We start from the raw sequence: 15,487 nt of genomic DNA on the forward strand, positions 1-15,487 counted from the left end.
TGGCAAGGTACTAGAATATGCAGACAACATTAGACAGATAGTAAAGAAGCTTCCATTCTGGCTACATGACAAGTGGAGGAATATTGTCCAAAACAATAGAGATCAAGATGAAGCTGTGCAGTTCAAACATTTGGTCGATTTTGTTCGTAGAGAAGCAAGGAAAGCTACTGATCCTATGTACGGAAGAGATATGCTTGTTTCGGAGACAAAGAGAGTATTTAATACATCAGGAAGGCAGTTCAGAGGTAAACAGGCTGGAGGAAAGGTTTTGGCAACCAATGTGGAATCTTGTAATGCCAGTTCGCTGTATAAGGATGGTAAACAAACATCAGCAGGAACTGATCAGAACAAAACCAGCAAGAAATTCGCCTTCGATAAACCATGTGGTTATTGCAGTGACTCTGGACATGTATTAAATTCATGTCTAAACTTTGTAAGTAAACCCGCAAGGTATAGGTCAGACTTTGTCAAGTCCAAGGGACTTTGCTATGGATGCCTCAAGCAGGGACATCTGATAAGACAATGCAGAGCCAGATTATCTTGTGATAGGTGTAATGAGAAACACCCTACTATACTTCATGACGAGGACCGAGCTCACAAGAGTTCAGTGGAAATCAGCGATACTGCCAAGTCACAGCAAGGGGTTTCCATTAATTCCAATACCTGTATGGACAGAACTGTACTAGACAAGGCACAGTGTTCAATGGGGGCCGGCGACAGTGGAGAATGCACCATGGCCATTGTACCAGTCGTAGTCAGAGCCCGGAATAACATAGCTGTTGAGACATATGCGTTCTTAGATACAGGAAGCAATGTCAGCTTTTGTACTGAAGGCCTAGCCAAGCAGCTTGGGGTGACTGGGCGGAAAATGACAGTTAAGCTAGACACTATGGGGTCACCACAATGCCTCACAACTCACCAGATCAGTGCATTAACGGTTAGCGATTTGGATGGTCATGACTGCGTTAGTTTGCCACCACTGTACACCAAAGAGAGGATCCCTGTGACAAGTAAACACATCCCAACACAGAAGGACATTGAAAGATGGGATCACCTAAAAGGGATTGCTGTACCTACATTAAATGCTGACATTGGTCTGTTAATTGGAAATAATGTTCCTGATGCCTACACTCCAAAGGTTATCAAAACTGGACCTCGAGGGAGTCCATATGCAGCCAAAACAGCCATTGGATGGATCTTGTGGAATGTAATCAGAGATAAGGAAGATCTTCATAGTAATTTGGCAGTCAACAGGGTAGACGTAACAGTCTTGGAGGAAAGTCGTCAGTTGGAGCAGCTAGTCAGAAATGCAATAAATTTAGACTTCCCAGAGCGGTGCGTAGACACCAGGAAGGAGCCTTCCAGGGAAGATCAGCTGTTCAAAGAGAAGATGACCAAGTCAATCAGATTCCAAGGTGGTCATTATTCTATGGACTTACCCTTCCGAGATGAAAGTGTATTGTTGCCAGATAACAGAGATTTAGCACTGAATAGACTGCATTCACTCCGAAGAAGGATGGTAAAGGACTATAAGTTCTTCACAGACTATAGAGACTTCATGAACAAATTGTTAGTCAGTGGGTATGCTACGAAGGTTAGTGAAGATGGTGTTCAAGATGACACTTCCCAGAGTGGTAAAGTCTGGTATATACCACACCACGGCGTATACCATCCCAGAAAACCACAGAAAATAAGAGTTGTATTTGATTGTTCAGCCAAGTGTAAGGGTGTGTCGCTGAATGATACACTGCTGTCAGGACCCAACTTGACCAATACCATTGTGAATGTTTTGTTGAGATTCAGACAGGGGCCTGTGGCTATAATGGCCGATATCGAAAGTATGTTTCATCAGGTCAAGGTTTCAGATCATCATACAGACTGTCTGAGATTTCTCTGGTGGCCAGATGGAGACTTCACGAGAGAGCCAGATGAGTACAAAATGGTTGCACACTTGTTTGGAGCAGTGTCGTCACCAGCATGTGCAAACATTGCACTTCACCAGACTGCAATAGACAACAAGCAGGACTTTAACTCTGAAGTAGTTGACGGTATCTTCAGGAATTTCTATGTTGATGATTTCTTGAAGTCCATTGATACTGATGAGAAGGGCATTGTAATGGCCAAGGACACAAGAGAACTCTGCCAGAAGGGTGGATTTCGTTTAACAAAGTGGATCAGCACAAGTAAGGCTGTTAACAACTCCATACCTGTAGAGGAGAGGGCCAAGACACTCCTATATAACCTTGATCAACATGACCAGCAGATAGAGAGAGCTCTAGGAGTAGTGTGGTCAGTCGACACAGATACCTTTGGTTTTAAGATAAACCTGAAGGATGGACCATACACTAGAAGAGGTATTCTATCCAAGATTAGCACAATCTTTGACCCGTTGGGCATTGCTGCTCCATTTGTATTGCCAGCCAGGATACTATTACAGTCTCTTTGCAAGCAGAATATTGGATAGGACGAACCTATAGGTGGAGATGACCTTAAGAAATGGCGGCAGTGGGTAGAAGACATCGCTTACATAGAACAGCTCACAGTTCCAAGGAGTCTACAACCTAGAGGTGTCCAGATCACTTCCTGTCAACTTCATATGTTTTCCGATGCTAGTGACAAGGGCTATGGGATTGCAGCTTATACCCGACTTAGTGACAACAGAGGACAAGTACACTGTAATCTGTTGATGGGAAAGGCCAGAGTCGCACCCTTGAAAAGGATCACAATACCCAGGATGGAATTGACAGCGGCGAGCATATCAGTGAAGTTTGCTCATATGATCACAAAGGAAATGGACTACCAGTTCGATAAGATTATCTATTGGACAGATAGTATGTCAGTGTTACGCTATATCAACAATAACACTAGCAGGTTTCATACCTTTGTGGCAAATCGTCTCACTACCATACATGAGGGATCATCACCAGAGCAGTGGAGGTATGTAAACACCAAACTGAATGCGGCTGACATAGCTTCGAGAGGACTACAGGTCAAGGACGAAAAGATGACCAAACAGTGGTTATATGGACCAGCGTTCCTAAAGATGGATGAGTCACAATGGCCTAAGACAGAGTTGTGCAGAAATCTGCCTGCTGATGACCCAGAAGTAAAAGGGGTTGCAGCAAGCACCATGAAGGAAGAATCCCATACAACAATGGACAAGTTGTTAAGCAGATATTCAAGCTGGGAAAGGCTGAAAACTACAGTAGCTTGGATTCTACGACTGAAGGAGAATCTGAAGAAACGGATGAATAGAGCTGAGAGAGTTACTCACAATGATAGTCAGAAGCCAGACTACTTAACAGCAGCAGACATGAGGGCAGCTGAGATGTCCATAGTCAAATATGTACAGGAAAGACATTTTTCAGATATCAGTAAGGACTGTGAACATAGGTTCATGAAATTAGACCCAGTTAAAGACAGTAATGGAGTTGTTAGGGTTGGAGGAAGACTGTCACGAGCAGCAATTCCCATGGAAACAAAACACCCAATTCTCTTGCCAGAAGACTCACCAATTACTGAGCTAATATTAGAAGACATCCATCGACATACAGGACATATGGGAAGTAACATCACTTGACAAAGCTGCGTGAACGATATTGGATTCCTAAAGCCAGTGTTAAGATCAGAAGTATTATTGCTAAATGTGTTGTTTGTAAGCGCTATAGAGCCAAGCTGATGACACAAAAGATGGCTGATCTACCAGAGCAGAGACTGATTATTGGAGAACCACCATTCTCACAGTCTGGAGTCGACTATTTTGGTCCATTTGAGATCAAGCGGGGGCGCAGCACAGTCAAACGCTATGGAGTGTTGTTCACTTGTTTTTCTATCAGAGCAGTTCATATTGAGGTTGCTCATAGCCTCAACACCGATTCATGTATAAACGCAATAAGAAGATTTGCTGCTAGAAGAGGTCCTGTTCGTAAGTTGAGGTCTGATAATGGTACTAATTTGATAGGAGCAAAACGTGAGCTTAGGGAGGAGATAGAGAAATGGAACCAGTCAAGAATGCACTCCAGTTTGCGCCAAGAAGACATAGAATGGGAATTTAACCCACCATATGCTTCCCACCATGGAGGAGTTTGGGAAAGGATGATACGATCAGTGCGGAAGATTCTATATGGCTTATTAAGAGAGCAGAATACTCGTTTAGATGATGAGGGACTACAAACCCTGATGTGCGAAGTTGAGGCAGTAATCAACAGTAGACCAATCACCAGAGTATCGAATGATACTACAGACCCTCAAGCACTAACACCTAATCACCTTCTATTGTTACAGTCAGGACAGGTACCACCACCTGGAGTATTTCAGAAGGAAGACAACTTTGCTAGGAGGAGGTGGCGGCAAATTCAACACTTGGCCAATGTATTCTGGAGAAGATGGAGCAAGGAGTATCTGACACGCCTGCAGGAACGTCAGAAATGGGTGAATCCTGAGAGAAATATTGAAAAGAATGACATAGTGTTAGTTGCAGACAACTCTCCAAGAAATCAGTGGCAAATGGGGAGAGTGGTTGATGTATTTCCGGATGAGAAAGGATTGGTTAGGATTGCACGAGTCAAGATGGGAACATCTGTTTTGGAACGCCCTATTACTAAATTGTGTGTTATCTTGGAAGCTGACATTTGAACTGTATTGTAAGCAAGAAGTGACTATTATTGTTGCAGAACAGATTGTAACGTACTAATCTATTTGATCATCTATGAAGAGGAATTAATGTGAAAAGGGACTGTTCATATGTCATCGTACATACTAGGGACTGTTGACAGCATTTTTCGTGGACTGTTGATTTTCAGAAAATGTGGACGCAAAGAATTTTTAGATTCTTAAAGCCATAATTATTTAGTTGTGTTTATGGACTGATTATAGAACTTGTAGTATTAGGCTGCATTTGAGTTCGTAAATTTGCACGCGAGTAGTTTCATGGTTTGAAATTTAGTTATTGATTGGACCATTGAGATAATTTCTCGTGAACTTTTCAAAGCAACACCTGGTGCTACGTAAAGCGGATTTGAAAACTAGTGTATTGAAAAATAAGTTAGTTCTAATTACTTTGAGTATACCTCTGCGTAATTAGGGGGGCCGGGATGTTGTAGCTTAAATTTTGCTAGATGTAGGTTGAGGGCGCTCGCACATGCGCATGGGAAGGAAACAAAGTTTTGAAGTGTGCCTTTTGGGCTAACGTGTGTGGGAAGAAATATTCCACATTATTACTTGACTACAGACGAGTTAACCCCGATAACAGAGGTTCGTACTTACTTTAGACCTTTGTGAAACACTTTTAGGTATTTTGAATGTAAATGATCGACTTTTAGATCTGTTTTGTTGCAAGTTATCATTGCCACTACCATCGATTGTCATCGTCACATGTTTGCACCGGATGTGAATTTTACCATCGTGAGATACAGAATATTGAAGGACTTTGACTTTGATATTAGACCTTGCGAGATATCTTATGAATAGTTGTAAGTTCTTATCATGTTTTTGAGTACTATTACTGTTCTAGAACTCCTGTAAGTACACATAACTTAGTAACAGTGTTAAAGTATTGGAGTCGATTTCTCATTCCTGTCAATAGGTGGCGCTATTCACCTAAGTTATTACTAGAGATTTGAAGTGTTGTATTTTGTATTTACAAGTGTTATTTATTGTGTTATTTTCAGTTTACGTGTCTGCGACATAGTGTGCCACAGTGTGTGATTACGTTTCATTACGTGATTATAAGCATTCAAGTATGACAAGTCTACAGTAAATAAAGTTTCAAGTTACTGTGAAACCAAGGTGTCAATTATTGTCGATGCTACTACAGGTATGCTATGACTGGGCGCCCTCACACATCGGTCAACCTCTCCGGTAAGAGGAGGCTGGTGAGAAAGGACAGGCATGACATATCTTGCAGCCAAATAGGCAGCGACAGGGTTAAAGTGCGCATTGTTTTCCCTTCCATTGTCTACAAATCCTCTTTGATGTCTATTCGTTCATTTGTAATTGTAGCAATTTAGTACAAAACAGTTTGAATAATTCATAGGCAGGCTTTTCTCGGAAACTAGTTCAAAGTCAACAAAATGGTAAATATTCAAAAGGACAAAGGAACACACATGTATTAACATAGAATTTAAGACAGTAATAAGTCAAAAATTCTAATTTGACTAAGAAAACAAAATGCATTTTTTGTGACATGTCATGCATGTATGTACATATGTACACATGTGTGCATGCTTGGGTGTGTGTGTATATACATACATACATACATACATACATACATACATACATACATACATACATACATACATACATACATACATACATACATACATACATACATACATACATACATACATACATACATACATACATACATATGTAACGCATAATTTCAAATGTTGAGAGATAAATGTGTGTAACCACAGTATGCTGTTTCTCATTCCTGACAGCTTGGTTTTAACACATCTTTATGCAGTATCATCTACACTTTGATCTCCTTTTAAGTTTGAATTCTCCTTTGCATATGTGTTGACCTTAACACTGGTTTACATGTTGACCCATCTAGCAGTTGTAGCCATGGTGATGACATGTCCAATTCATACACTGATGATAACTACCTTATGTGTGTGGCTGAAGTCAAGTCTAAAACAGCAAAACCAGACAATGTACACATTGGTTTAGTGGTAAGTTTTAATAAAAAAAACAAAAACCAGACACTATAGACATTGGTTTAGTGAAATAGTGAGGTTTATATGAATGATATTAGCCTGTTTACAAGCTGATCTGAGTTTTTGCTTCGCTATCTCACTAACTGCTTGTATTGATATCCACGGCAAATGATTAATGTGATTTGAAAATTATACACTCAAACTGATTGGTCACATTGTGGAGTAATAACGTACATCAGTCTATTTTACTATTCAAATGAAGTCAATACATAACTGCTCTGATTGAGATGAGCACAACAGCAACATGATTTACATATTATGAATATTATGTAAATAACTACAGACAGTCATGTTGATAACTGCTATTGAGGGGCGTGGCCATAGTAACCATTTGCTGTTGCTAGCATTACAAGCAGTTAGTAAGACAGCGAGGCAAAATCACAGATCTTGATGTAAACAGGCTAAAATGTTATAGCAGTGATGCAGCAACAACCTGACAAATGTTACAGTGTAATATGTATGTATGATAATGGGATAAATTGCTGGCAGACTAAGGAAGCTTTGCCATTTTAACTCCAACACAGTAGTATGACTGAAAGCTTGATAATGACAAGTTTTAACTGTAGAACTACTACTAATTTTTGTACACCAAACTTTTACTTTGTTCATTTTTACAGGCAGTACAACCAGCTACTGGTGATATCATTTATGATGAATTTGAAGATAACAACAGTCGCAGTGAATTAGAAACCAGGATTAGTCATATCCAGCCTGTAGAGTTATTATTACCAATGACATTATCTGAAAATTCAGAGAAAATTATCAACACGATCACGGCAAGCTGGTAGGTTCAAGTTCAAAGTTCACATGGTCTTACTCATTTTGCATTTACATTGATCCTGGGATATACTGGGTTTACACACTCTATGAAGTCATGGAATTTCAAACCACTCAAGACAATGGAATTTCCTTTACAGTGATGGAAAAGTGTGAATCATTGTTCTATGAAGTACTGAAATATAGAAATTATACCACAAAATATTAAAAAGTCTCATCACTTAAAGGGGCTCAAGCTGAGTTTATATGTTTTGGGGATGTAATTTTTTTCTGCATATTAAAAAGTATTCTACTTACAGATGTATACTGAACCACCACTTGCAATTGACTGAACTCAAACCTGGTATTAGACTATAACTTATAAACGATCTGATGACATAATTTATTATATGTATCAAAAAAAGTGTAAAGGAGCTATTCAATCACCAATTCTAACGATGTCAGAACACAAATTGTAATGTCATAGAAGGCATGCATTGACATTTACATTATACTAGAACAGTTTAATCAAGGTTTTATGTAATTATTTTCACTTGAGTAGAAAACTTATAAACTTTAAGCATTCAACCTTCTGTCAATCATGTGCACAAATCATGTGACAGTCTTGTTATCGGTTTGTGCTACAAAATACATGGGGAAGATGTCCATTAAAACATGATATGCCATAAAAACAATTAAATGAAGATTTTAGTGATTTCAATTTGAATCTTCATAACATACATAAGTGGTTGCTATTTAGGGAAGATCTAGAGTATGGATTATATTCTTGGGTATATTACAAAATCTTGTATAACTTCCTTTGTCAACTTTGAGCATTTAATGTATGGATTTCTTAGATTAGTAACAGGTAGAATTAAACGTGTGTTGTGTAAATTTACTTTGCTGTGTGTTCATTCATTATAGTATGATTTGGAGAGGGTCTGATCTAAACAAGTGAAATTACACTTCCCTGGGCTGGCTTCCCTGGGCTGGGTTATGTCATAATTGGAAACAGACACTAAATCTTCCAAATTTTAGTTTCAGGAAAGAAGACCGAATCAGAGTGGAAAGGATAGAAGACGATATTTTTGAGTACAACTCTGCCTTCCAGGCTGTGTCAGATTTCTACCATACATCTCAAACTACAAATAATCCTAAAGGTAAAAACAACAGATATCAACACTATACTATCAATGTCATTTGTGGTGGTCCAACAAGCTACACTACATACAGCATCGACTTTGAAATATACTCACTAGTGGCACTCCAATAGTCTACAAATTTTCAAAAGTTAGATTTTTTCATCCTGGGAGATGAAATTGTTAACCAGTATTGTTACATATGTACCAGAGATTAATTGCACCAGTGTATCCCATACTAGTGGTATTTTCACTGCAGTGCAATACCAAAAACATTATTGCATACCTGCATGCAAATGATATGCAAATGAATATGCAATAGTTTGTTCTACACAAAAGCACATGATTGCATATTGTCATTTTTACGGAAATCTGTAATTTAGGACAAACATACGTATTAATAACAGAACCACATGCCATGTGAGCTCCAGTGTGGATACTCAGGAGTATTTTGCACTTGTGGTTGCAGTGTTTTCTACTGCACTTTCTAGAGTGTAGCTGGTGAAAGTACTGCCACAGAGAAATCTGCAAGCACTTGTACAAATACTCCAAGTACGCCACACTTACAATCACACATCATGGCGTTCTATCATATTATCTAATTATTAATTAATGTAATTGTCTGTGAAGGCCATCATTAATCTCATCTTAATCTCATCTTAATCTCTGTTTATTTCAGCTAGTAAATTACAAGAGATGGTAAACCTACCAAGACCTGTTATTTCATGTCTATCAGCTCTCATGAAATATTTACAAGAATTTAATCTTGAAAAAGTTCTGAAACTTACAAGGTAGGGGGGTTGTTTTGTAGTTACTTTCTCTCACCATGGTAACTGTGAATTATATGTTTTCATTTTTGTGTGTGTTTTTTTTGGGCAGTGTTATAGTTATAAATCTAAATTGGGCCTTCATAGAAAATCATTATTGAAATAAATGATATGCCAATAATGTTACAACTTATGTTTGTTGGCCAGTACCATTATAGTATACAGCATGATAAACAAAGCCAATGCATGTAGAACAAGTTTGAATACCAGACCAGTACTCATTATGATATAATCGATATGAATGGATATTAACATTTTGGGGAGCTTGAATTTAATTTTATGATACCAAGTAACAACATGTACAAACCTGACCTTTCATTAAGGTTCATGACAATAATGTTTTATGAGGAAACTTAGAATTGTGTGTCCTTCCTTCTACAGCAATGTAAAATGCTTCTCCACTCAAGCCAGACACATGAAATTAAATGCATGTACACTAAAGAATCTTGAAGTCTTTAAAAATGAGGTGAGAAATCTATTTATCTCAAACATATACCATAATCTTTTTTTATTTAGTTTTATAAAGTGTTCGAGACAGACCCTCGCTTACAATGGCACTGCAGAACAGTGCCCTCAGTGGCCAACCTAAACAATCTTTCGTTTTTGTCTTATAGTCCATTATAACTAAATGAACACCTTTTGGTATAATTCTTGGTATCCACAGTAGAATTTTACCACAAAGGTGTGTCATAAAAATAGTAAGAATAAGCCAACCTTCTTGTTTTATTATGACCCTCTAGTGTGAGGTAAAATACTATTACAGGTACTGAGAATTCTGCAGAGCTGTGTACCCTGCACAAAAACAACACATAGCAAGAAGACTAATTAAACTGAGACTATATAAAGTTTATACATAGCCACACCTAGTATTGTATGACAGACAGATCATGTAAATAAGGGCACCCTAAGATCTGACAGAAAAGACAGGAAACATTATTTTAGAAATATAATCTCTGCTAGCTCTTTCAAAGGATGTACATTCATATGAAAAAAAACCCCAGTAAACATTCTCTTTTCTGAGTCCAATTTAGACTGATGGTGGAAGTAAAGGTACATTATGTCGGATCTTAGATCATACGGTGACAAGATTTGGTCAAAGACTACTGAGAAAATGGATTGCACAGCCATTACTTAATATCAGGTAAATATTTGCAAAATAGTACAGACTGTTTTATACCATTCTTATGCTGTATTCTTATAACTTAAAATAAGACAAAATAAAAAAATTGTGTGTTTCCAATAACCGACCGACCGTAGCTTAAACCGGTGACCCTAAATAGTTTTTAAACATTTAAAACTAAGACAAGAAATTCTTTGTCTTCTTGACCTTCATGCACATCAGTTTTCTTTCCCCAGCAATGTCTGTACGTATTTCATTGAACTAGCACAGAAAGGGTATTCTCGACCGACATTTTGATTGGTTTTAAGTCGAAGCAATATTTCTCAAAAGTAAAAACAATTAAAAAATAAAATAAACATAAAATAAAATCCAGACCTACAGTACTATCTGAGGCCATGTTATCGGAAACACACAATTACTTTTTTTTTACCTAAAGATGCAAACTACTTAAACCTGCACTAGCTGAAACTGGGACATTTTTTTCATCAAATAACCAAAGATATATTCATTAAAAATTGGTCAATTACATATAAAAAAGACATTGTATCTGTTAATTAGCGGTCAATATTATCTGTAGGTAGTGTAGTGACAAGATTAAATCTTGAGCAAAAGCTTGGTTTTAAATCTGTCAACATTTTAAAACTGTACTAGTTTGTAACTGGAGTATCATTTTTTCAGTCAGACAATTACATTATATTCCCTGAAAATTGTTCCTATACCAATAATTAGACATTGCATGTGTTAATCAGGGGTTTATATTATTTCTATTTTGATAACAGTGAAATAGAGGAACGTCTAGGAGCCATCCATGATATCCTGCAGTCTGGCAGTCAAGTTATAACCAAAGTCAAGGAGTTATTGGTTAAAATACCTGACATTGAGAAAGGTCTATGCAGTATATACCATAAGAAGGTAGAGTTTGTAAAAATAGTGTAGTTCTGATTATCCAACTCTGACTGGTTTAGTCCAGCTGACACTAAACTTTTTAGTGTGTACTGTAAACCTAGATGTCTTCGCTACTAGAAAATGTTATGATTATTAGTCTTCAGCTAGTTCTCAAAGATTAATTTTTATGAATTACCAGACTGGTACAATGTGTTCATGTACAAGGTGTTATAGTCACTACTTATTTTGCATTTTTGTTTTCTAGTGGAATAAACAAAAATAAAACTTTTACAAAAATTTCCATGTTTACAGTATTTCCTTCAGTGTAAAACATCTCATGAATATTCATTGTTCAACCATGAATACATTATTTCTGCTGACTCCCATCATGCAATGGCCCACAGCAAAGATACTCTATAAAGGCACAAGATCAACTTGATTTTTCTCGGAAATCGCAAGTAATCGTAGGTGATGTAAAATCATGAAACGACTCTAAAACCCATGGTTTATGAAAATGTCTATTTCCTGGGGTGGTGTTCCCCTTTAATGTGTACTTTTGAGAATTGCATGAAAATAATGAAATTTAAGTGAAATTCAAAACTTTAAAAATGTCTACTGCTGGCATCTATCTGCCGATCACATAGTGGAGTTGTAGTATAGGGTAACAGTATCAACAAAAGATAGAAAAAAGTAAAGGGTACCGATAACAAAATATTTTGTTGTGTATTTCAGAGCTCAACTGCAGAATTTGTTTCTGTAAGTAAAACGTTGTCTAAGCTAGTGAAGGAATTACATGGTATCCAAGGTTTGGTACAGCAAGATATCAAGTCATCACTGTTAAAGACATTACTGACTGAAATACCTGTATTTCTAGATAACATCCAGAGCTTCACAAATGCTATCAATGAACAAGCAGCAAGGTATAGAGAATCAAGTGTCAATTTCTGATTATGCAACCTGTAACACCCAAGTAGAGTAATCCCACACTTTGCCCATACAACCCGTAACACCCAAGTAGAGTGGATTCCACTATTTGCCACACACAACCTGTAATACCCATGTAGAGTGATTCCATTGTGTGCCATATACAACCCATAAAACCCAAAGTAAAGCAATTTCACTGTATGCCATATACAACCCATAACACCAAAGTAGATCCTACTGTACAATATACAACCCATAACACCCAAGTAAAACAATTTGACTGCCATATGTAAAACCCATACTTATGGATTTATATGGCATCGTGGAATTGCTTTATTTGTGTGTTACTGGTTGTATCAGTTTGATATATGAGGGAGAGTTTAAGACAGAATTACACATTTACTAAGTTTTGCTATCGATATAGAAAATTTCAGTAATGTAAATTTTTGATCCCTAGCCAATTTGAAAAATAGAATGAGCCATTACAATGGAACACGATGCCATGAATTAACCATAAGTTTATCATCTTCAAAAAGTGTACATTTTGTTCCTTTTTAAGCCGTGATATTTCAGGCCTCATAAAGTTTCATTTCTAGTAGCTGTAACCATCAGGGATAATGTTACAAAACAGCAATTGAAGCTGCTAACCCATTCACTCAAAATTAAGAGTTTATAAAAAATCTACTTGATATTCACAGAGACGGTGATAAAACTAAGTTGTTCGCAGATGAGGAAGATTACCCTAGAATTAAGAAGAGGAAGAAGGCCATCCAAGATGTATTGGATGATCTCGAGAAACACAGACGAGAAATCCGACTGACAATCAGGAATCCATCATTTGATTACACAACTGTCAACGGACAAGAGGCATGTTACATTTAGATATGATTAGCCAATCAGATTTTTCTTCAGTGAGCCAAGTAAAATGCAAGTGACCTAAGGGGCCTTGTTACTTCAAGTTAATGACAAGTAGTGACAAAGCCCCCTTAAGGTCACAAGTGTTTGTTTTCCAACTGAAAGAAGAAAATTATTGGGAAATAGTTATACCAGCTTAAGCATAATTTATGAAAATTTCGGAGGTGTAATGTTTAGACTTATATGTCAATTGCTGCATAACGAATGGACGTTTTCGTGACATAGAACAACTGGGGTATAAATCCTATATATTTTTGTTCAAGCTTGTTCAACTTGGCTTGTGTATGGTATAAGCAAGATATATGCATGTCACTGTTGTCATAGGAACCCCATTTTTAGTACCCACAAAACTTGTTTAATACTCTAGTAATTTAACCCTGACAATTTATAATCAGCATGTCGTATATTTATTCTTTCTTGCCAGTTTTTGATTGAAGTGAAAAATGCACATCTGAAATTAGTACCTGACAATTGGACAAAGATCAGTTAGTAAGTTATATCATTTTAATATAAACACTATTTTCGAAAGGGGCTTTCCAAATCGTAAATTTGGGCAGTTTTTTGTCATATGTTACATAGTTTACCTGTCATCCCTCACCTATCTTTTATTTTAGTTGATTCTCATTGTTTTAATGTAGAGAGGGTGGAACTACTATGGGGGGGGGGGGGGGACAGATGCATACTGAATGGCGTGATTTCAATTTTCATTGACTCTGAAATAGTAAATGTTATATGTTTCCCTCATAAGACCAAACCAAATCAACTATTCTACAAGGTTCCTACAACTGAAAACTCCTGGAAAAATGCAATTGATGCTTGGAAAATAGAGCAACTGAACGATCAACATTACTGTTGTAAAATGATGAAATATGTATTAAAAAGCAGGTGTGTTTACAAATGAAATGTATTTCATTTCACTGGTCAACACTTCTGGAAAATGACCAAAGTTGATTTGAATACTCCTAGAAAACTGATGGAATTTTATTTGACTTTATGTTGGAAGAGTTTGACATTTTGTTTTACAAGTTATTAGGTCAAACCAGACTATTCTGATTCTGTTCAGTTGATACAAACTATTAATATCTTTCAGCACCAAGGCAGTGTCAAGGTTCCACAGCCCATACATCGTAGAGTCTTTTAAAAATCTGTGTCAGCTTAGAGAACAGCTACAAATTGACTGTCAGGATGCATGGATGGACTTCTTAGAGTAAGTAGTAATTAATAATCCATATTGTACTAAAATTAAATGTCTAATGCAGCCGATATGCCAAATCCAGTGTTTATTCAAATGATGGTTCTGGCTGTGCCTTTCTTGAGAGTGCAATAAAAGTGGAGATCAGTGACGACACTGGATTTAGAATATTGATTATGTCAGACCTTTGATTTTAGGCCCTGTTTACACAGTACTGTTTTCAAATGAAAACGCAGCTATTTTGTTACATTTGGAGCCTACCATCGACAAAAATGCACATGAAAACGCAATGATTTGAAAACATTTGCTGAAAATGGATGGTTTTGTAAATGTAAATAGACAAAAGATTTGAGAAGATCGCAGTGTAAATGACTGAAAATGCATTAAGTATAAAATGCACAAATTTGACCTGAGGAATGACATATTAATGCAAATGCTTAAACCTTCTCATTATGTTTGCACATGTGCAACAACATCATTTTCAAGCTGTGCCATCACCTGTGTTTCTGTGTAAACAGTCAAAAATGCTTATCTGCCTGTCGTGTAAAAACATGAAAACGCATCAAAACGAAAATTATATGTTTTTTAGCATTTTTATTTGAAAATTTTGTCATGTAAATGCATCCTTAGTACAATTTGACACATCGTCAACTGAACCGTAGTCGGACCTCACCATGGCCTTTATTCATAGACTAATTCACATAGCTATATTTATACAACACTACTCAGTGTAAATAATGTACCCATATTTCATCTACAGTAGTTGACAGAAGTGACATTTTTGTAGTGATGTTTAGATGTTATTCCCCAAAATTATTCTTCATTCAGCCAAGGAAAATACTCGTGACCTAAGGGGGCTTTGTCAGTAATGACAACCCTTAGGTCACGAGTATTTTCCGACTGAATGAAGAAAAATATTGGAGAATGACATAATTATACCAGTGCCCGTAATATCAAAGAAAAATTGGGGAAAGTAATGCCAATTTTGAACATTATGACTCATATTTCGA

The 15,487-nt window shown here is 37.0% G+C and overlaps 1 protein-coding gene across 1 annotated transcript in view; it reads left to right on the forward strand.

Annotated features, from left to right (window-relative positions):
- LOC144443280 (DNA mismatch repair protein Msh3-like) overlaps window positions 1-15,487 on the forward strand; it is a 31,503-nt gene that overhangs the window by 6,366 nt on the left and 9,650 nt on the right. Inside the window, exons 5-15 of the mRNA XM_078132719.1 lie at window positions 6,541-6,674; window positions 7,337-7,503; window positions 8,514-8,635; window positions 9,294-9,405; window positions 9,823-9,907; window positions 10,473-10,582; window positions 11,341-11,473; window positions 12,179-12,366; window positions 13,069-13,237; window positions 13,710-13,774; window positions 14,376-14,492. Coding sequence (XP_077988845.1) covers window positions 6,541-6,674; window positions 7,337-7,503; window positions 8,514-8,635; window positions 9,294-9,405; window positions 9,823-9,907; window positions 10,473-10,582; window positions 11,341-11,473; window positions 12,179-12,366; window positions 13,069-13,237; window positions 13,710-13,774; window positions 14,376-14,492 — 1,402 coding nt within the window. The remainder of the gene's footprint in view (window positions 1-6,540; window positions 6,675-7,336; window positions 7,504-8,513; window positions 8,636-9,293; window positions 9,406-9,822; window positions 9,908-10,472; window positions 10,583-11,340; window positions 11,474-12,178; window positions 12,367-13,068; window positions 13,238-13,709; window positions 13,775-14,375; window positions 14,493-15,487) is intronic.

Source organism: Glandiceps talaboti, chromosome 12 (genome assembly GCF_964340395.1).
Source record: "Glandiceps talaboti chromosome 12, keGlaTala1.1, whole genome shotgun sequence".
In the NCBI taxonomy this organism is placed as follows: domain Eukaryota; kingdom Metazoa; phylum Hemichordata; class Enteropneusta; family Spengelidae; genus Glandiceps; species Glandiceps talaboti.